The 20,399-nt window shown below is 39.9% G+C and overlaps 5 protein-coding genes across 5 annotated transcripts; 4 read left to right on the top strand and 1 right to left on the bottom strand.

The window, feature by feature from the left end:
* The first annotated feature begins 232 nt into the window (after positions 1-232).
* LOC129599396 (atrial natriuretic peptide receptor 2-like) lies at positions 233-1,957 on the top strand. The gene is made up of 5 exons (XM_055497617.1): positions 233-361; positions 526-827; positions 1,152-1,470; positions 1,531-1,750; positions 1,823-1,957. The coding sequence occupies exons 2-5, from the start codon at positions 563-565 to the stop codon at positions 1,955-1,957; spliced, it is 939 nt and encodes a 312-aa protein (XP_055353592.1). The 5' UTR covers positions 233-361; positions 526-562.
* Positions 1,958-3,143: 1,186 nt separating this feature from the next.
* LOC129599395 (sialate O-acetylesterase-like) lies at positions 3,144-5,673 on the bottom strand. The gene is made up of 7 exons (XM_055497616.1): positions 5,595-5,673; positions 5,317-5,505; positions 5,125-5,243; positions 4,530-4,740; positions 3,964-4,456; positions 3,473-3,659; positions 3,144-3,416 (listed from the first exon to the last, which is right to left on the bottom strand). Exons 1-7 carry the CDS (start codon positions 5,671-5,673, stop codon positions 3,144-3,146), a joined length of 1,551 nt encoding a protein of 516 aa, XP_055353591.1.
* A 1,646-nt stretch (positions 5,674-7,319) lies between these two features.
* On the top strand, positions 7,320-11,576 carry LOC129599362 (annexin A5-like). The gene is made up of 9 exons (XM_055497581.1): positions 7,320-7,462; positions 7,532-7,993; positions 8,506-8,600; positions 9,031-9,144; positions 9,575-9,668; positions 9,736-9,821; positions 10,018-10,267; positions 10,560-10,738; positions 11,179-11,576. The coding sequence occupies exons 2-9, from the start codon at positions 7,882-7,884 to the stop codon at positions 11,251-11,253; spliced, it is 1,005 nt and encodes a 334-aa protein (XP_055353556.1). The 5' UTR covers positions 7,320-7,462; positions 7,532-7,881; the 3' UTR covers positions 11,254-11,576.
* An 816-nt stretch (positions 11,577-12,392) lies between these two features.
* Positions 12,393-15,682, top strand: LOC129599365 (annexin A6-like). The gene is made up of 8 exons (XM_055497585.1): positions 12,393-12,724; positions 13,546-13,640; positions 13,838-13,951; positions 14,178-14,262; positions 14,323-14,405; positions 14,476-14,710; positions 14,959-15,140; positions 15,282-15,682. Exons 1-8 carry the CDS (start codon positions 12,628-12,630, stop codon positions 15,363-15,365), a joined length of 975 nt encoding a protein of 324 aa, XP_055353560.1. The 5' UTR covers positions 12,393-12,627; the 3' UTR covers positions 15,366-15,682.
* Positions 15,683-16,560: 878 nt separating this feature from the next.
* LOC129599348 (annexin A2-like) lies at positions 16,561-19,801 on the top strand. Its single transcript, XM_055497566.1, has 8 exons — positions 16,561-16,817; positions 17,217-17,311; positions 17,481-17,594; positions 17,860-17,944; positions 18,052-18,131; positions 18,432-18,678; positions 19,231-19,412; positions 19,518-19,801. Exons 1-8 carry the CDS (start codon positions 16,724-16,726, stop codon positions 19,605-19,607), a joined length of 987 nt encoding a protein of 328 aa, XP_055353541.1. The 5' UTR covers positions 16,561-16,723; the 3' UTR covers positions 19,608-19,801.
* The last annotated feature ends 598 nt before the right edge of the window (positions 19,802-20,399 follow it).

Raw genomic sequence — 20,399 nt, 5'->3', positions numbered from 1 at the left:
TTATTCTTGCCGACATGCGCATATTACATCGTACATTATTTGCATACATAGTCCAAATCTTTTCATAAAACTCGAACATTTGATTGCACAAGTGCGTAAGACTTTATATTAGCAGTAACCGATAATTATTTTCTTTGTTTAATACGACGGTATAAAACAATGTACAGCAAATATTCTTTAGCTTCGAACAACTAAGTCCGATAAGCTGGTCAAAGTTTGTGGCATTTTGGTGAAAGAAGACCGCGGAATCGTTTTGTGCGAATTTTGTCCAAAAGGATCAGTTCATCAGCTGACCCGCAGTGGCGATTCGTTTATGCTGGAGACATCGTTCCGACTGTCTATGCTGGGTGACCTTATCGAGGTGAAGTATTGTACGGCTACAACAAATACAGTAAAGAGTGCTCTGGAAACCACTACTGTACCGAATTTAGCACTAACTGTGCAAAAAATTATCTTGTTTATGATAGCCATAATAAGTCGTTCTGTGATTTTTATTTTTGCCTGCCTCTTTTGGCTTCATTACAGGGACTAAATTTTATTCATCGTTCATGGATTCACTGTCATGGACGGTTGCGTAGTTCCAAGTACCTCGTTAACGCGCTTTATGGTCAAAATAACCGACTATGCACTGCAAGATTTAAATGTTGAAAGCCATTTGTCAGCGGAAGAGAAAATCTGGACAGCGCCCGAACTGTTGCGAATACCTGGATCTCCTTCTACTAGTGCAAAGCAAACGGCAGATATCTACGCCTTTTCTATTATACTGAGCGAATTCTGTTTACTGAGCGATCCTTACAAAATTTCCTCGGACTGCAATAAATATGCTGGTAAGTCTATAGTAACTAAACCACTCAAATATTTATGAATATACTGTACTTGTATAAAAATCAGAATAGTAGAAGTTTGTGCTTTCTGCTTAACTTATAGAGACCAAAGTTTTCGGCTTTCTGTGTGCTAATTAATGAGAATTAATTAATTGATATAACGCAGGAGTTAGGGAAGCTTGGGTACCTATATCAAAAACATAATATTTTTTAAGATGTGGTACATGGTAGATGCAGCAGCTGTAATCTTTATAAAATATTATTCAATTTCGCTTCTTTTTAAAATGGTTTTAAGTTGCGCTAATAATTTTACCACAGAAATTATAGAGAAAGTGAAAGAAGGAAAGGGGCCACTGAAGCGACCAAATTTGGAGAAAATCTCATTTGACGAAGTGAAAGCCGGGGGAATGCGCAACTTGGCGCAACTGTGTTGGAAAGAAGATCCAGCGGATCGGCCCACCATGGCCGATGTAGACAAACTCTTCCGGCGAATCCGCGGAAAAGCTGGCTGTACGATGGTGGATGACCTTCTTAAACGTCTGCAATGTTATGCGGATGAACTAGAGCAGATGATAGCCGAACGTACTGTGGAACTGCTGACAGAGAAAGGAAAAATTCAGAAACTCTTATTTGAAATACTCCCCAAGTTTGTCACATTAATCAAAACCGGAATATATGTGTGTTTTTGAAATCAGTTTTTTTGTAGATCTGTGGCATTAAGTTTGATAGCTGGACAACTCGTACAGCCAGAACAGTTTGAATCGGTGACAATCTTATTCAATGCCATCGAAGATTTTGCGAACATTGCTTCCAAATGCTCACCGATACATCTGACTGCCATTATGCATTCGCTGTATTTGACGATCGACAATGAAATCTCCATGTTTGATGTGTACAAAGTGGAAACGACGAACGATGTTTATTTGGTACTTAAAATCACTCTACCATTTTTAAGCACTTGACCGCTCATGGTTTATTTTTTCCTAAACAATTGATAGTCTTGGTGTGTTGCAGATTGCCAGTTGTCTACCAAAGCGCAACGGAAGGAAACATGTGACGGAAATAGCATCGTGTGCGCTAACGTTGGAATGCGGCTCAAAAGGTCAACATACGATCCAACGAAGTACAGCTGAAATTTATTACAGGATTTCACACCGGTTAGTCAGTAACATTTGTAAGTGACTCCACTGATGTCGACCTTTGCAAAAACACATGTCGCAGCTTCTTTAACTTCGATGCAACTGCAATAACTAATGTTTGGTGATAAAATCGACCAGCTATTTTCGATATTCTGCAGGACCGATCGTAACCGGCGTTGTGGGAGACCGTTTGCCACGATACTGTCTGTAAGCTGTCGGCTGTTTTGCAGTTGACTATAGCGTAGTGTGAATTTCCGAACCGTCGAAAAAAAAACATGATAATCAACATAATGTCATAATCATTGCTTAACTGCAGATTCGGTGATACAATTAACACGGCTAGCCGGATGGAGTCAACTTCTGAAGGTGCAGGTCGTTAACGTTCATGTTTGAAAGGTTCTACATACATTCCGTCACGAATACAAGCGGGATTAGGAAAGCTAACAATTGGTGAATTCTATACCGACGTGAAATTTATTCGTAGGAGATAAGATTCAAGCCAGTTCAGCTTCTGTTGCACTTGTTCCGGCTACATCTGATTTGTTATTTAAACCACGAGGAGAAATTTTTGTCAAAGTGAGACAGAAATCTTCTTCACGGCAAAATACACAACGATTTTCAAAATTTTTCACTGCATTTGCAAGGGAAAGGGCAGCATGTCGACATTTTGGCTGGTGGGCTTCAAGTCTAAGTTAGACATACTGGATTCGAAGGAGAATTCCCGGTGAGTTTGTAGTGATGCATGGGACGGCACCATCAAGTCTCCAATGCATCCAGGTTCTGCACATCCCGCTTTGTCTGCCCCGGGAAAACATTCAGAACGCCGTGTACATTTTTTTTCACGGTACATTTACTGGTAACAAGCGCTCGCTGTGTTTCTAAACATGGGCCAACACCATTTACAAATCTTAAGTTTCTTAATTATTGTTACATAAAATAAACGGCCGTGTTTTAGTTATAGAAGTTCGTTGACGTCTCGTTTGCTAATTGCACAATCATCCGAAACAGAATAGCATAAAATAGCATAGTATAATTATAGAAATTGGCTGATGTCTCGCTTGCTAATTGCACAATCATCCGAAACTTCAATAGCATAAAATGAGATACAAAACGCTTCTGTGTGATAATTTTTTATGCTGCCAAAGACTCACATTGCAAGCACTGTTGAAAAAAACGTCCGCTACTGCTCAGATATCCAGTTCGTTGGTAAAACGAATGGTGGGCCTGGTAGCCCTCGCTCATCACCCAGATCATCGGTGGCATAGACCCGACAGTTCTTATATGCGCAGGGCGTCAACTTCCACGCATACCGGACAAAGCGTGCCCTATCCCTGCACGGACCTGTTTTGAGCTTGACTTCATCACCTCCTGTGGTAAATTCGCTGGTGACTGCGTGCCACCCTCTGCAACGTTTCCAGCTGTCGGAACCCGTTATATCCACTTCACAGCACACCTCCAAAAATTGACCTTTTAAATGCGATGCAAATTTCAGAGACTAATAAAACCTACTTCAAATGTGTCCGTGCTATTCCATATGAAGTTAATGCTTTGGTCGTACTGAATGAAAACATGCCGATCCACCAGCTGAATACGTCGCGGAAAGGGACCTTGAAAGGGTTTGTGCACGTAGTACACAACGGACATAATTCCGGTGTACAGACGCTGCGCAATCTCCTCTTTGTACCTCGGATGAATTCTGTACAAGGCATATAACACTATACATACAAAAACGTTATATTTTCGTGAAATAGCTAGACCAGTAGACCATGTGACTAAGCATCAGTGATAAAACTGATCGATCGTGCACATTGTTGCACGGTAAATCCCGATTTCGTTTACCCTAGTCTTCTTTCCGAAAATCGGTTTTGCACCATATGGTCGCACTGGTTTTTACACGCGCAGGCTTTGTACATAATAATCAGAGAATCGAGTGTTTCCGCAGCTTGCATTTTAGCAGTAATATGTGGCGGAACGACAATATTGTCCTAAATTCCACTTACGATCCATAGGGCGAATGTGGGTCCGGGAGGTCCATAGCCACGGCCATGAAAGTTCGTAACAACTTCTTCTGCGGAACGTAACCGTAATCGGCCGTTTGATGCCAGCGGACTAACGCCGTTCCATCCGGTATTGACTCGTTATTTTGGCAGCCGATCTGCACAAATCCAAAGGGCGTCGTTTTACTCCAGTACGTAAGCGATTCTCTCCATGTGGAAATAAAGTTCTCAAACATGCAGGCATAAGCATCCGGATGTAGAGCGGCATCCGATTCCCCTTGGTACCACAGTATGGCTTTAAAGGTCATAAACTTCAAAGGCGCAAGCATCGCATTCCACAGTACGGAGTCTTTTTCCGGGCCCTTAAACTGATTTTCGCTGCTGTTCGTTGTGCTGGTGGTGGAACGGCACTTGCTGAATACCTGAGGTGGAGACCAGGCACGGATTGGTGTACCATCGTAGTACGCTCCGACCAGTCCCATGGGGACAGAATCATCTGTGAATTAAAAGCATGCTGGTAATGTAAAGGTTACCACGGAACACCCATTTACAAGGAGCGAGGAACGTACTAAATCGATTCCGCAGATCTTCGTAGATACGGCGCACTGTTGCCCAGCAGACTGCCGAAAATTCCCGCAGGACCTGTGGATTAGCCCTCGTCCAGTTGAGCATAATTGTGGGTTCTTTTAGCGGGTGTGGCGATTCCGAAGGGAGGATTCTCATTACTTTGAAGAGATCGAGCCGAGTTGAAGCTTCCAGTTCATTCGTGCCGTTAAACATCTAAGTTACAAGAAACTTCAAATGTTGACACCAATTTACCAAACGTAAGTATAAAACCAAACCACTATAGCTGAAAAACACCTGAGCTGGTAACCTATTAAGGAACTAGTCCTGAACTTCGGAGAGTACTGAGAAATTATACTGTGCTTTCACTTGACTTCCCATTTAGAGGAATATGACTGCAGACTGTTTTTTTACTGGTTTATTACTACAACAGTTGCATTGTAATGGTCGAGGGTTTAGCCCGTTTGTTGTGGATGTTAAAGCACTAAAGCACCACGTGTTTTTAGTAGAAATTTTGTAATACTCACGGTGACGTCCCTGGTCAACGGGAAACGCCATATTACTCTGACCACTGCACAGCCACACTTCTCCAAATCGCACATTTCGCAGATAGATGGTCGTCACCTTCTTCGTCTTTCGAATATACTGCGAAATTTCGAGATCGAAAGTTTCATTATAGCACGGCATTAACCACAGATCGGCTGCCCAGATCCCGTGTTCTAATAATGTCACAAACATCATAAAACCATGCCACTTCGACAATGTCGTGAAAAGAAAATTATAACAATGTACCGTTAACACGTGTCGAAATTATATCCACATCCATCACAATGTCAACACCCTCTCCTGGTTGTCCATATCCCCAGATCCAAGCGGGGGGCTCTCCGCATTGTAAAACCATACCGTCTTGATAATAGTTCGCCAGGCGGAACGTATGCTCTGTTGGTTCGAAGTCTGAAATCCTGTCAGCTTTGCTGGCATCTGCAATACGCAAGCTGTCTAGACCACCTCAGATACTTGAAGTACGCGTCTTACCATAAAGTTAGCGAAACAAAAACGCAGGTTCTTACCGTGATTTGGCAAGAGAACGCCATTGATGACAGCAAAGCACATAACACCGAGTAAGGACGCAAACGGCAGATTGTGCATGCTGGTATCTGGCTGGCTCCCTGCAATACGCAGATTAATTTTGCATAAACGAAACTGCACTGTGCAAGTCTCCACTGGTCCACTTCCTCGTCCGATCAATGCTGGTAGGAGTAGGATAGCAATATAAAGACAATCGAGATTATTCGATCAATACTTTATGTAATCTGGAATAGTACGCATTTATGTCGCAGATTCCATAACTAATACATGCGCTGCTAGCCTCTGTCGCTACCACTAATTCAGATCTCAGAATTTCTACAATTCAGCTATTTTTGTCACAATTCACTGCTTTAATTTGCCGATTGTAGGGCTATAAACCCTTTTGGAAATGCCTGCGAAATATACGAATACATGTGCTGTATATACTCGTACAACACACTAACACCATCTTCCCTGCTTTCAAGTCAAGTCGATAGTGTGTACTGTATGAGGATTTCTCATTACATTTCCAGAGGTGCAACTATGAAAATCATTAGGTAACCGTTATTCATCAATTGTTTTCGCTACCGGATACGTAAAAATTACCGAGCTTTTAACCTAGTAGGATTTTTTCTTTGCGTATATTCTGACATACAAGTACAGCTGCAGGAGACTTCTTTGGATCACCAAAAAGTAGCATCAGATTTACGGCAGATCAAGACTACGCACAAAGGTCTCTCGCCACCTTTAGTGAGCGATGAAACGGGGACAAATTTTGCAGTTTGATTTGTTGATTTTTGGTACTTCGCACAAGATGATGAATAAAAATATTCTCATATTTTATGTGAACTGTTGAAAAGCCGAGTAACTATTATGTATTAGGTATCTAACTGTAAAAGCATCCTTTGATAATAATAAATAATGTTTACACTATAATGTATCTGTAGGTCACCAATCGACAATAATGGTGAATTATGGCTTATGCAACCGATGCTGTATTCGATTGCGTAAAAAGCTGACAATGTCCGCTCCCGAAATTTGATGGCGCATAGTTGAATAGTTTCGAGCGTGACACGTCATGTTGGATTTCTTCCGTTTCACTTGCAGTCCCTTCGATTATATCCACATCAAAAGCCGGTCGCCTTAAAAAGTAATGAAAAAAGTAATATGTTTGCTTATCGCCATTGTTCAAGGGTGCGCTCTTCAGTTCAAGCGGCGTACAAAAGGTCACAATAATGTCCTATTAAGCTACGTAATATGGCGCACATGAAAAACTCTGTAATTCTTTTAGGCTCGGGTTGGCAATTGGATAAGACAAGCGTCCTTTTATTATGAAAAAATCCCGCAATTTTAGTTTTCTTAATGTGTCAGTAAATTTCTGTAATTTTTGGTTATCTGGTGAGTCCAGTAACAAACCAAACAGTAATAAAAAAGTATTACTACCGCGAAATCGCCTCTTGCGTCGTTTGTATTGTTCAAGTGGCTCCATTTCATCCGAATGAAAAAAGTGCCAAGCGGCCACTCGAAGCCGCGCTTAGTAATCGATATTGACACACAACAGGGCGAGCGTATACATACACAGTGTGTATGTGTGCGGTCTATTTTCAGTGGCGTTTGTTTAGATTTTGGGCCCGCTGTTTACATTTCCAAAATCTAAAACCCCCGCACACACAACCCAAATGGCCGCCGCTGCCGCAGTGAGCCAGCCTCGCCGCAATACTGACAGGATCCGGCTGGCAAAGAAATTCCTCATCATTGTAAAATTGGCCGCGGTGCACTGCACCAGCATCCCTATTGATCCTTATCCCATTCTCCGCGTCTCCCTGGCACATAACCATACAAGATCTCATTTGACTAATCAGAGACGACGGTACGGCACGTGAACTGACAGTTGCCAACTTGCCCATCACTGCGCTGTATTATTGATTAAATTCTCTAGGCGGGATTTTGCCGGAGACGTTTAGTGTGCAGGTTGCACATATATATATGTACATATTATGTGTATCTGTATATATATGCGCTGTCATATACTGCGCCCCTCGAATGAGCCACCTACGCTGATCGTGTGAGTAACAAACCTGTTTCCTCATCACCCCAGTAGCAGCAAATTACTCAGCGCTCGGTGTTGTTTTTTTCCGACGTCTTGTTTGGTCTGTGAGACGGTTAAAGGGCGCTTACAATGTCAGATGTGCGCCGTCGCGGAATTTTAAAGACGCTGTGTAACAAGTGATTGTTAATTCATATCGGTACAAAATCTATATACAGCGCACGGAGGAATCTGCGCTTCCGATGATGAAGAACGGATTAATTAACCATGAGGCGGTTAATGGTGACAACATGCTGTCGTCCGCTGACTATGAACGGGAAGCCGAACGGATACATAAGGCGGTCAAAGGATTAGGTGGGATTTTTTAATGCTGCTAATTTACACATGTTGTTCAGCAGTGCGCTGCAGTCTTGTTAGCGCTACAATATTTCTTACTTCTGAAGTTTCCGGAATTTTCGTGTTTGTTATTTTAAACCTTATCCGAAACTAAATATCAAATTTATTACATTAAATTGGCAATTAATTGGACATGTGCAGGTTAAATTATTATTTTATTTTCCATTCTTGTTATTATAGAAAACGGGGATTGTTTATTTTTTGAAGTTTATTAAACTAAGCAGACACTAATGTAAATCTGCGCTCCTTCTATGTGTACTTACAAGGCTTGCAATTACCGGCGTACATGCAGCAGTATAATTAAGTAGAGCGAAAGCGTCTGCATTAAACTTTAATCACATATGATGCGTCGCGCTAGTTGCCCATGAATAGTGCATTACGTAATTGCCGGTTTGAGCGTTTCTTCCCAGTGAGAAAACGCCAATGTACCGCATCGGGTGCGCTTTAAGTTTGGTGTCGGTAATGACTAGGTACCGATGAGAAGACCATCATTGACGCATTATCCCGGCTGAGAGTGGAGGAACGTGCGGAATTACAGCGCGCCTACCGACGCCAGTATAACAAGGTACACAATTTACTAACACGTACTCCATTTTCTGTTAATACATCTACACCATATTGACGAAGCGCGCCTTGTCGTCTGTATACAACCAGGCACTTTGCTGGCATGATTGATGGTCTATTGATTGCTGCCGTGTATATATCTCGTGCAGCAGTAGAAATTCTAATTTCCCCAAAATGCTGGCTGTTAAACACGGCGATCGATAATTTACTGGCCACATTTGGAGAATCATGAGGCGGTAAATAGCCGCGGCCCGGCGTTGATTAGCCCGTCCCCCGTGCAAGTGGCTAACAACCGGAAACAACTGACCACTACATGCGCTGGCACAATGAATGAACAATCTGATCAATATACGAGTCGCCGGCTGCCGCGTGCGCATCAGCTGTGGCACGCACACTCCGGGGTACGATAATGAAATTGGGCTCTTTTGCAGCCGTTATTAGATGTCCTCCGCTCGGAAACATCCGGTGATTTTAAAGAGATTTTGGAATTTTTAATGCAAGACTCCAGTGATACAGATGCTTTCGTGTTACACGAAGCGTTAAAGGTACTTGCCTATTTTTTGCGCCAAATTAAAAATATTTTTACCGAAATGTAACGCATAAACAAAAGTATTTTAGTTTTATATATAAGACTATAACATTCATCAGTTACTGTATTTGTGATCGTCAGTTCTTTGTGAACCACATGCAAAAGCAAATCCTTTTCTTGTGCAGATTTATTTATCTATCAAATCGCTGATTTTTTGAAAAGTTTTTAAAGAGTTTTGTTATTACGTTGTAAACAACGATTTGTCACAAACTACAGTAATACAAGCATAGAAGTGGTCACAAAAGTATTACAAAATGAGCCACTCTTTACTGTATAGTGTATACTACGTAACTTTTCCTGATTTTTTGGTCTTTTTCAATTATAGGAGAAAAGTAAACGTTGGCCTACTGGATGTAATCTGTTGTTATGTTTTTTTAAATCTATAGGGAAAGAAGAAAGACATGGATTTGGTAAATGGTATTATCATCGGAAGTAAATACGAGAACCTCGTATTCGGAACGGAAATTACTTACAGCCGAAGTACGCTACTAACGACATGGGTCAACATGGATTGTATAACGTGTACAATGATTTATTTGCTTTTTAGAACAGAATCGATTATTGAAAGACGATATTGCGTCGGAGCTGAAGCCCCGTGGCCATCACCGGGAGCTTTTATATTGCATTTTGATGGTTAGTAATTGAGGCCCGGGTATTAATATATGCACCGGCTTACACAGTTGCTGAGGTCAAAGAACTGCAACAATTTAAAACGCAAAATTAGCAAATATAACAATATTCAAATTTAACTTTTATGTTAAAGTAAACAAGCAACCGCAATAAACCATCAGCGCCTTTGAATTATTTAAAAAAAAATTTTGAATTACAGAAAGCCCGCGAAACCGACAACATTTTGTCGGATGATCCGCTGTTCGATGCACAGACTCTGTACGAGTGCGGTCCTAAGCATGCCTACGCCAATACGAGAAAATACATCGAAATCCTAACCAATCGCAGTATTCCGCATTTGCATCAAGTATTCGACATTTTCCCTCAAATTGCCGACGGAATGACGATAGAGGAATCAATCAAATTTGAATTCGATGATCCAAACGAACAGAAGGCATTTTTAACGCTGGGTAAGTCTAATGTGCAGTGAGTGATATAATATTCCTAATTCCGAGATGTACTCTGTACTCGAATCTGTAAAAAAAGAATTCGCACCATGTTTGTTTGTATTTACTTATTTTTATGTTTATTTTATTCGTATATAGATATACTTGAGGCATGTGCTGTGTTTTATATCGAGAAAATTTGCAGACTTAATACAATTTTACAAATAAATTAGAATAAGCTGGAAATGGTAGAAATAAGAAATAAATACTGCAGGAAACACGTTTCCGCGACGTTACGGATTGTATTTGGTTGCAGTAAATTACATAAGAAATCCTTACCGGTTCTATGCGGACCAGCTGCACAATGCCTTTGTCAAATCAAACAACCGGGCATTATCCAGAACCATAGTGTATCTGGCGGATAATCATCTTCTAGAACGTGTGAATCAAGAATTTCAGCAAAATTACCGCAGTTCTTTGGAAGTTGTCATAAAGGTACGTCTTCACGTATTCCTACGTCATTAACATCCATAACTCGTACACAAGCTTTCCCTTAATCAAACGGGAAGTCTGTAACAGCCAAACCATTTAATCGAAGCAAAACAAAATACTGTATTATTGTCCGAATTCTTAAAATCTTGTTAATTTTGTGCAATTTTATTACTTAAAAAAATTAAAAATACCTTAATCTTAATATATTAAGGAACGCTTGAACTTTCAGCGGGAAAATTTGAATTTTGTATGTGCTGATTGATTGTCGAGCGTAAGTGTACTACACACTGTACTCGTACAGTCAGTTAACAATTTCGAATACGTAGGGATCCCGCAGCGCGTTCATATCGGCGTGTTACGCGGTTTTAGCGGTTGGAAATAAAGTCAAAATTGTGTTTATTAAGATTTTTTAATAGCATTTAAACGTAAATTTTATTGAACAGCGGGAAACATCCGGTGATCACAAACGTCTCCTCGTGGCGCTGCTGACAAAGCATCAAGGACCGGATCACTCCTGATATTACTGACAAATGGAGCCTGATTAAACTTCTAATCACCTGCATACAAAAACGTACATTTTGGCACACTGCGCGCTTTTGCTGCATGCTACCTCTGATAATTGTCGGTATTATTGTGCCCCATGGGACCATGCTCGGATGACACATAACTGCTAATTAATTTGTTTTAATAGTATACGGTAATTAATATTATGTTATTACACTGAACTAGGGAACACTACGTTAGTGTGAGCAGCTTTATATTCGGCATATTTATGAGTATTTCAAAACATACAGTTTGACGTTGAGTCTAATGAAGTGATCTTAATAAAATCTATGCAGCTTTGCAAGTACGTTTTTCCTTCAAACAAGATTTCTTTGTGTACATTCTTATTTTTTTAAGTGCAAACTGTTTTTTAATGTAGGAAAAATCGACCACAACAGTATCAATTGAGTAAGTTGGCAGAGTAATTTCTAAAACCAAAGCATCGATAAATTAAATGGCCTACAGTATATAACTTAATTAATTACGTTTCTAAGCCATCAATGGCTTGGAAATATTTTTGGCTAATCAGTCACATAAGTGTGAAAAAATTAGTAAACTTCGACACATCTGTATCGAACAACTGTCTATACTTCTACTAAATGCAATTTCTATACGACTGACAATAGGTATAACAAGCAAATTATTGGTTGGACGAGCTGCCGACCACTACACTACGATTTCCAACTTACGGGTGTTATGGTACAAAAACCTGAAAACCATTACAGTCAAATATACATAACTATGATTTAAAATCAAAATTTTAGTTCAAATCTACCTTCTCAGTTTTACAGGCACCATCATTCTTCTTTTTCCGGCGAGAATCGGTTCATTCACTCACCAATCAAGCTTTGTTGTTCATGGGTGCATTTACAATAAATCGCTATACAAATATAATGAGCTGATGAAATGTCGAGCAGCATCAAAGCAACCAGGTGCCACTTTACAAGAGTCTGGCGCTGGTGTTACGAACTATTCGCCATATAGTTCACCCATAAATACTTTTCACACATACCACACCTCCCCTAAACAAATTGCACAACAAGCGCACCGGTAAAAATTGCAAAAGTATATTGCACAGTGGTTTGTTGGAAAACAGGTTTTGGCAGGTGCGAAGAAGAACTCCCTGCAAGCGCAACGTGAAGATCGATATACCGATGTATTGACATTTCCGTTCCGTTGAGAAGTTTTACAGTGTGTTCAACATTTTTCATGCGGTTTGTTCACGCAGCGAGCTGGGGCGTTCTGCCGTCAATAAATTAAAAATTCACCCTGGGCCTTTTGTGTACTACAAAGGATTTGTAACCTTTGCGCAATTAGAAACAATCTGAAAAAGCCGTTTTTGACCGGAAATGGACAATATCACCGACTGGCCCACTGTCTATCCGCATCAGCATTTCAACCACTTCCAGGATGCGGATGACATAGAGAAGGCGGTTAAGGGACGAGGTAAAAAGTTATTTTTAAAGAAATCGCTCTCATACAGTTAATGTTAAAACGCATAAACTTTCATAAAATTGCGAGTTGCGCAAACTGCATCGGCGTTTTCTACGCTTGGTAGTAATTACAGCATTCATATTCGGCTCAGCTTCGATTGTTTGTGTTCTGCTGCGTGCGTACGTACGATACATATACGGGTTTTCCTTTTAAGACTAATAAATAATTTAAATTGCAGGAAGTATCAAATTTTTCATAAAAATAGTTTTTATTAAGCCGTGTTATCAAATCAATACTATCATGAGCGTAGGTTGAATTTTCGGTCATCACGTCGTCTTTACTGCGCCGAAGAAGGTGATCGTACCTTTTGCCGGCCACTACACTACGAATTTTTACATAACTCTGTGAAAACTTAAAAGGGCCTACGAGAACAGTAGCTGGTGCCATATTTTGCTTTAATTTAATCAAGCAAATCTTTCGTTTTCATCACATAGGTTAGCAATTTCATGAAAATATTTTTACATCAACCGATATCTGCAAGTTTTCTGATACGCTGCTGTTGTGAAAGCTTGATTGCATTGAAATTTATTTGTGCCCAAAACAGCCTACGCCAAACTGTAAAATTTAAATGCTATATGCTATTTACATATTATTATAAAATAATTTATTTGAGTTAATCTATCCTGTATCGCGGTTGAGCTAAACCGTCTTCCGAATCGAAGGGTACAGAAATTAGATGTATTAGTTGGCGACGTACACAGCATCTTTATTCAAAACAATATTATGCAGCAAATAAAAAAAGCGCAAATTGTACATGCCCGCGTCGTTTTTAGGTTGCGACGAACAAGCGGTGATTAACATTCTTTGCAACCGTACATTTAATCAGCGACAAGCAATAGCTCAGGCGTATGAACAGCGCTTCCGCAAGGTACGGCAACATTTTAAAACTTGTGTTGTTGTGTTACGAAAGTTCATACAATAGAACTTATGTAATATTAACAGAACTGAATGCCCACACACGTATTTCACAAAATTTTATTGCACAGACTAGGCAAATTCAGTCATCACCGGGTTATTATACACGTAGCATTACTATATCGTTAAATCTTTCTGCTCGTTCTTTAGGATCTTATTAGTGTTTTGAAATCGGAAACATCCGGCGATTTCGAGGACGTGATTGTGACACTGATGCAGTCACCGGCTCTAAACGATGCCATTATGCTGCGTGATGCGTTCAAGGTGAGGCTGAATCAATTCCAGTGGCTGGTCTTAAATCGGACGTACCGATATTTGGGTGCATACCGTAATACCTAACGACAATTGAAAGAATTTCGTAGTTAAAAAACAGAAATTAACGAATATAGCTATTTTATATGCCAATAAAATCACACAATTACACTATTACTTTCATTATATCTGTGTCTAATATATCTGTCACCTAAAAGATGCGGAAATCGGTTTACAGAATAAAGACCATGGCTTGCTGAACATGATCGCCTTCACGCGCAACCACAGTCAAATACGCGAACTGTTGGAAGTCTATGGTTCCAGTACGAATTAACGCTTTCTTGAAATTTTCTGACGAAACTTTAATAATCTACTTGATGCAGAATTCAACAAGGACCCTTTGGAGGAGCTGAAAAAGGTTACGAAAGGTCAACTATACGAACAGTTATTGAGAAACTGCTTTATGGTAAGAGAAGGTTACAGAAAAATCGTGCATCCTTTGAACTTAATTTACAAATATTTTTTGTATGCAACAGCAAGAACGCGATCGGGAAAGTGCGTCTCGCGGTGACCAGAGCGTGTTGGACGACGCACGGGCTCTGTTCGGATCCAAAGTAGACTCGCCCACCTATACCGGCATCTTCGCAACGCGCAGCTTTACGCATCTGCGCAAGGTCTTCCATCGTTTCCAAATTATCGCCAAAAAGTCCATCGAGCAACATGTTACCGATGCAATGAAAGGCGACGATGAAAAAGGGTTTTTAGCATTCAGTATGTACTATGTTTTTGGTATTAAGTTGTATTACATCTGTCATGATACAACCGAAGGTAACCTGGTATTCGGAGTGAAAATGTAGAGAAGTGGCACATCATTAGTGAATCCAAACGGGGGTACATGTTGAGAATTTTAGATAAATTATGTGCAACAGAAACGAGTCGTAGTCATTAAAATTGCATTTGTGCTAAAACGTAATATTTTTGCTTATCCGGAAAACATCAAGTGCAATTTATAATTGTAGTCAAGGCGGCAAGGAAAAGGGCGGAGTTTTTCAGCGACCAGCTGGTGGCGGCTACGAAAGGACTGGGTACGGACGAGAAGAAACTGAATTTCGTCATCGTGTCCCGCTCTGAGATTGATCTGGGACGCATTGCCGATGAATATCAGCGTCTGCATAAGCAATCACTGGAAAAGTTAATCGAGGTATGTATGTGCACCATATACCTACATTTCCGTTGCTAACAATGTAAGTTGAATTAGTACCGCAACGTCGTTAAATACTTAACTGATTTAGTATAAAATTATAAAATTACTGACTGATTAGCGCAAGATGTTTTTGAATAGTCCGAAACATCTGGAAACTACAAGAAAGCATTGCTGGCTTTGGCTCGCGGTAACGCCATCAAGATTCCAAAGCATTTCCCATGAGTTTCCATTTCCCATTTGACCTCCAACAATTCACAGAAAGCTGTGCCATTCCTGAAACAAACGACGTACTAAAATTATGTGCATTTATTTGGATTATTCTATTAATTTTGCGAAACACTTGAAACACAGCTGGTTGTGGAACATGTTTCCATACGTAACATAGATATCGTAGTCTAGCGGCATGGAATCGGTAAAAATTAAACTTAAGTACTGTTCATGATCAGTCAATATTTTAAAAATAACGTTCTTTGCTATTTTCTCACGGAAATGTTTGATTTTTTTCCTTTTGATCAGCAGTCCGGTATTAAAAGCCTCTGCGATGCATTTTATGTCATAATTATAAATTGTAGTTCAACAATCCTCCTGATAAGCTGAATCCGTTGCAGGATGAGTTTCTGTTATTTACAGTATACTATGGAAATCGTAGGTTAGTGGCATTAGCTGGCCCTGTACGTTGGCAACTACATGCAGATGCACCAAAAGGCTTATGGTTATACCGATATTAATTTTGCTGAGTACTGTGCGCTAAGTGAGCATCGCGAAGTTATCTTTCTTGATCATGAAAAAATAATTTTTGATAAGAATGCTGGGTTTTTTTTCATCACAACCATACAATCTTAGCCACGGATTTAATACGCATCATTTGCTATATAATCATATCGTGCAGTTTGAATACTACCTACGTATTACCACATGCTGGTCATAAAGTTTTAGACCTGTCCATTCTGGTAATTTAATACTGGAATTAATAATTTACATTAATTTTCAAAGACGTCTCGATTCAGCTGCGGCATCCCCGTTAATCGACAAATCTATAATCCGTACTTCAACTGAAACAAAACATATTCTTTCGTATATGCGTTCGATTTTACAGTCTGCCGCATTTTTTTGTAAATTTCTACCGTTATAAGTGCCTGTTAAAAACCTACCGGCAAGACATGTTCGACACATTGAAATACCCATTAAATACATGAATACATTCACACGTACCACACCCCTTCAAATAAAATCACGGTACTCGGAATAATGTACGAGTACATACATAACATCTCCAGCGCGCATATTTCCAGTGCCGGCGAAGTGTTGTCTGGACGAGTTTTCTATACAGGTGCCGCGGAAAAATTGCCTGCGAGCGTAATGACGGTTTATGTCATTGTGTTGACTTTACCAGCCAGACTGCCGAGGTTGGAAAATTTTATAGTTGTACTTGACATTCGATGGGGCGTTCAGTTGTGCAGCAGCAGCTGGTCGTGTTCTTCTCCTAACACCTGAAGATTATCTTCGTCGTGCGCGTACTGTGCATCGGCTGGCTGGTATCCTGCTCGCATTAATCATTATATAAAAAACCTTAACCGGAAATGGAATCAGCCGACTGGCCCACTGTGTATCCGCATCAGCATTTCAACCACGTGCAGGATGCGGAAGACATTGAGAAAGCCGTTAAAGGAAAAGGTAAATGATTATCCGCATTTCGCATTTATTGGCGTTATTGTGGGAATTAGTCTTGTATAAGATGGAAGAACGGATATTCGCCTTTAATAGTATTTTGACATATTTAATACTGCAAAGTATTTTCACTATCAATCTTCGCAAAAGTAACTGCAAAATTTTCAAACCGCGTAGTATAATTCACGTAGCGTACCCCGTGGGAGTGCGAGTGTTAAAAATGCCTTTGATTGTTGTGACCGCGTTGAACAAGCAATAAAACCCGAAGTACGCATGATATTTTTGTATACTGTATAATGGGTGTATACTACCTATGCATTAATGTTGTAGGATTGTGCAATTTTGTGCTTTGATTTTAGTGCGCTTGACTGCTGTGATAGCTTCAGAACCGTGTTAATTTTGTAGGTTGCGATGAGCAAGCGGTGATCGACATTTTATGCAATCGCACCTTCAAACAAAGACAAGCGATTGCTCAAGCTTATGAACAGCGATTTCGAAAGGTACAGTGAACGACATTACTTCAATCCTGAACCGCATGTTTTGTCAAAAACAGCAATGCCGCATTATAAAATTTAATTAAGTTTGTAATAATAAAACGCCAATATGGGTAATGGTTGCAGTAGTAAAAAACGCCAATTTGTTATGGCAAAACATTTCTATTGCTTGCAGGAACTGATTTCGGTGTTGAAATCGGAGACATCCGGCGATTTCGAAGATGTGATCGTTACGCTGATGCAGTCACCGGCTCTAAACGATGCCATTATGTTGCACGATGCGGTCAAGGTAAATGCATTGTTTGTGCGGGAATTCTTACACCGATATAAGCAGCATATAACTGAACAGCACGAGCAACCGACCGGTGATGCAGATGTCCATTGTTTCTTGCATATTGTTGCAAGTATTCCACTTATGGCGGTTGCACGTCAACCTTATTGCCTGTAGAAAGTGTTTTGCTTAGTCTTATCACATCAGATTCTTCATAATTCAAAAATTTGAAAATAAACCTGAATAAATTATTGAGTCGGAAGCGCAAATAAGTTTTCTTCAGGGTAAAGACCACACCCTGCTGAACACCATTGCCTTTACGCGCACCAACGAACAGCTGCATCAAATCCAAGAAGTCTATCGCTCCAGTAAGTTCCTTTATTAAACACTCTCCTATTCTTAAATACAGAGTACCTTCAGTTTTAATCAAATTGCATCTATGCAAATCGGAAGTATACAGACTGTATTTTTTCAGAATTTAACACCGATGCAGTTGAGGATGTGCGAAAGGTTACAAATGGAGCATACGAACAGCTGCTGGTCGCCTGTCTATCGGTAAACAGTTAGTTTTAACCAATAAATGCTGCATTATAGGGGAAAAGGTTTCTTAGTCTAGACCGATGTTTTCTTATCCAAGCGCAAATTGCTTCCTCGTACCAGGGACTTATCTGAATTTTTTTATGGTATTCCCTTCCCTCGCGCACAAATTTTGTTTTATGTACGAGTATTTTGTGAGTCACATTGTCCGAGTAACATTTGTATGCGAGTTGCATTTACATCGTATGTTATTTTGGTTTTCAACACCAGTTACACAAATGTTATATATGTAACATTACGTTTTAATTAACAATCTAGGGTGGCCGGGATCAAGAGCACGCTGAACGCGGCTACGATGTGCTGGCCGACGCGCGGGCGCTGTTCGAATCCGGTCCCAAGCGACCCGGCACCAACATGGGCACATATGTCGGCATTTTCGCCACGCGCAGCTTCGTGCATCTGCGCAAGGTTTTCCAGCGTTTCCAGATGGTGGCCAAGATGACCATCGAGCAGGCCGTCATTGACGAGATGAAGGGAGATGACGAGAAAGGATTTTTGGCGCTAAGTATGTGGTTCAAATTGCAAAGAATCAAGCTCATGCACTTTATATTGGACAACTACTTCAAAGTTTGGTGCTCGTATTTGCATACTCTTATGCTCGTATAGTGATAAGCGTAGTACAGTGGGTAGCTTATGGCGAATACTGAGTACTTGATCGCGTTATTCGGTTTTCCAACCGCACAAAGGAATTATGTAGTATTTGCTTACACAAAAATTTGTAATATTTTTTGAAATGAAAAATGCGAGAGCAAAAAAATAGTTTTATTCAACATTTAAGGGAGTTTAATTTTCTTTAATTGCAGAACCGGAAGTGACCAGGTCTTTACTTATTTAAGTGACCAGATTTTTTTAACTGATCTTTAGAAAATACACAGCATCACATACAAGATACGATCTGTACTCGTATCTTCTGCTTGCTTGACGCAAAAATGGACCCTGTATATGCATATTTGGAGAATATATTATTAAGATCAATTTCCGGCATTATGTATAAAAAATAATTTACTATTGGTGTCGCAGATTATTGAAAAATGATTTTTGTGGCCTTTGTTTGCAGTCAAAGTGATTAAAAATAAAGCGGAATTTTTCTGCGATCAACTTGTGGGAGCCACCAAAGGATTGGGAACCAACGAGAAGAAGCTGAATTTCGTCATCGTCTCCCGTTCCGAAGTGGATCTGGGTCGCATTGCCGACGAATATCAACGGCTTCACAAGCAATCCCTGGAAAAACTGATCGAGGTAAAATCTTTTATAATACAAGATTCAACAACAATAACCCATACATACAGTAAATACTAGGAAAAATATTTTTTACGAACTTATTTTGTGAATTTTGGGTTACAGGCTGAAACATCTGGAGACTATAAAAAAGCGCTACTGGCACTTGCGCGCGGAAACGCCATCAAAATCCCCAAAGACTTCCGCAAACAGTAATGCAATCGCGCTACAATCATTCCCTTCGTGCCGCAAATGCGCGGGAAAATTCACAAGAAATGCATTTGCATTTATTTTACCATAATTGCAATTGGGATTGCGCAATCTTTTATTATTTTGCCGCGCTTGGTTTATTGTGTACGTGCAATGCCGAACTGCTGTTCTGCTGGCAAAAATTAAACCTCTTTTCGGCATTCCGCTATAAAAAATTGTCTCTTTAGTAAAATTCCAAATACGGATACACAAATAAGTATAAAAACGCAAATTAAAATCTTAATGACATTTCGGAATAATGTGAGTGTGAGTCAAATAAATAAAAATAATGTGAGTAGATTAAAATTAAAAATGATTTTCTTATCGTCAGTCGGCCACATCCAAAGTAGAAGGAACTGCGTCTTTAAAACTATTCTGCAAACATAAATAAAAAAATATTTTAGAAAATAGGATATATACATGTAATCTAAGAGATCATCCTTTATAGAAAAATGGCTTCGACAAAAATACGTTTATCCGTTCGAGATTATGCTTATAAATTCTGCTTATATGCTGGAATGCTACAGCTATTAAGTGGATGGTATATATGACTTTGTTACGCAACCATAATCAGAATGTGCCGTGAATAATTCGAAACAGTCAGCATGTCCGTTTCCGATAGCGATACGCCACAATAATCACCATAATCTCCCTCGTCGGGCTTTTGTCATGTGCAAACAATACAATCATAAAATTCCTAGTCCCTGACAAAACAGCAGGCCAACACATGTTTCATATGTTTTACGTTCTCCCGCTTTT

The sequence above is a fragment of the Paramacrobiotus metropolitanus genome, unplaced genomic scaffold, assembly GCF_019649055.1.
Source record: "Paramacrobiotus metropolitanus isolate TYO unplaced genomic scaffold, Prichtersi_v1.0 Parri_scaffold0000144, whole genome shotgun sequence".
Taxonomy (NCBI): Eukaryota; Metazoa; Tardigrada; class Eutardigrada; order Parachela; family Macrobiotidae; genus Paramacrobiotus; species Paramacrobiotus metropolitanus.
The sequence above is the reverse complement of the archived record's forward strand: the minus strand, read 5'-3'. Positions and strand labels throughout refer to the sequence as shown.

What these genes read in the sequence shown, in the direction of transcription:
- LOC129599396 (XM_055497617.1), top strand. Translation starts at nt 563, where the DNA reads ATGGACGGTTGCGTAGTTCCAAGTACCTCGTTAACGCGCTTTATGGTC. An exon ending in TTATTTGAAATACTCCCCAA is followed by an intron (nt 1,471 to 1,530) that starts GTTTGTCACATT and finishes GTTTTTTTGTAG; the next exon opens with ATCTGTGGCATTAAGTTTGA. An exon ending in CGACGAACGATGTTTATTTG is followed by an intron (nt 1,751 to 1,822) that starts GTACTTAAAATC and finishes AACAATTGATAG; the next exon opens with TCTTGGTGTGTTGCAGATTG.
- LOC129599395 (XM_055497616.1), bottom strand. Translation starts at nt 5,673, where the DNA reads ATGCACAATCTGCCGTTTGCGTCCTTACTCGGTGTTATGTGCTTTGCT. An exon ending in CGTTCTCTTGCCAAATCACG is followed by an intron (nt 5,506 to 5,594) that starts GTAAGAACCTGC and finishes TGCGTATTGCAG; the next exon opens with ATGCCAGCAAAGCTGACAGG. An exon ending in AGATCTGCGGAATCGATTTA is followed by an intron (nt 4,457 to 4,529) that starts GTACGTTCCTCG and finishes TTTAATTCACAG; the next exon opens with ATGATTCTGTCCCCATGGGA.
- LOC129599362 (XM_055497581.1), top strand. Translation starts at nt 7,882, where the DNA reads ATGATGAAGAACGGATTAATTAACCATGAGGCGGTTAATGGTGACAAC. An exon ending in TTTTATATTGCATTTTGATG is followed by an intron (nt 9,822 to 10,017) that starts GTTAGTAATTGA and finishes TTTGAATTACAG; the next exon opens with AAAGCCCGCGAAACCGACAA. An exon ending in GAAGGCATTTTTAACGCTGG is followed by an intron (nt 10,268 to 10,559) that starts GTAAGTCTAATG and finishes ATTTGGTTGCAG; the next exon opens with TAAATTACATAAGAAATCCT.
- LOC129599365 (XM_055497585.1), top strand. Translation starts at nt 12,628, where the DNA reads ATGGACAATATCACCGACTGGCCCACTGTCTATCCGCATCAGCATTTC. An exon ending in GAAGGCGGTTAAGGGACGAG is followed by an intron (nt 12,725 to 13,545) that starts GTAAAAAGTTAT and finishes CGTCGTTTTTAG; the next exon opens with GTTGCGACGAACAAGCGGTG. An exon ending in ATGAACAGCGCTTCCGCAAG is followed by an intron (nt 13,641 to 13,837) that starts GTACGGCAACAT and finishes CTCGTTCTTTAG; the next exon opens with GATCTTATTAGTGTTTTGAA.
- LOC129599348 (XM_055497566.1), top strand. Translation starts at nt 16,724, where the DNA reads ATGGAATCAGCCGACTGGCCCACTGTGTATCCGCATCAGCATTTCAAC. An exon ending in TGCTGGTCGCCTGTCTATCG is followed by an intron (nt 18,132 to 18,431) that starts GTAAACAGTTAG and finishes TTAACAATCTAG; the next exon opens with GGTGGCCGGGATCAAGAGCA. An exon ending in GAAAGGATTTTTGGCGCTAA is followed by an intron (nt 18,679 to 19,230) that starts GTATGTGGTTCA and finishes CTTTGTTTGCAG; the next exon opens with TCAAAGTGATTAAAAATAAA.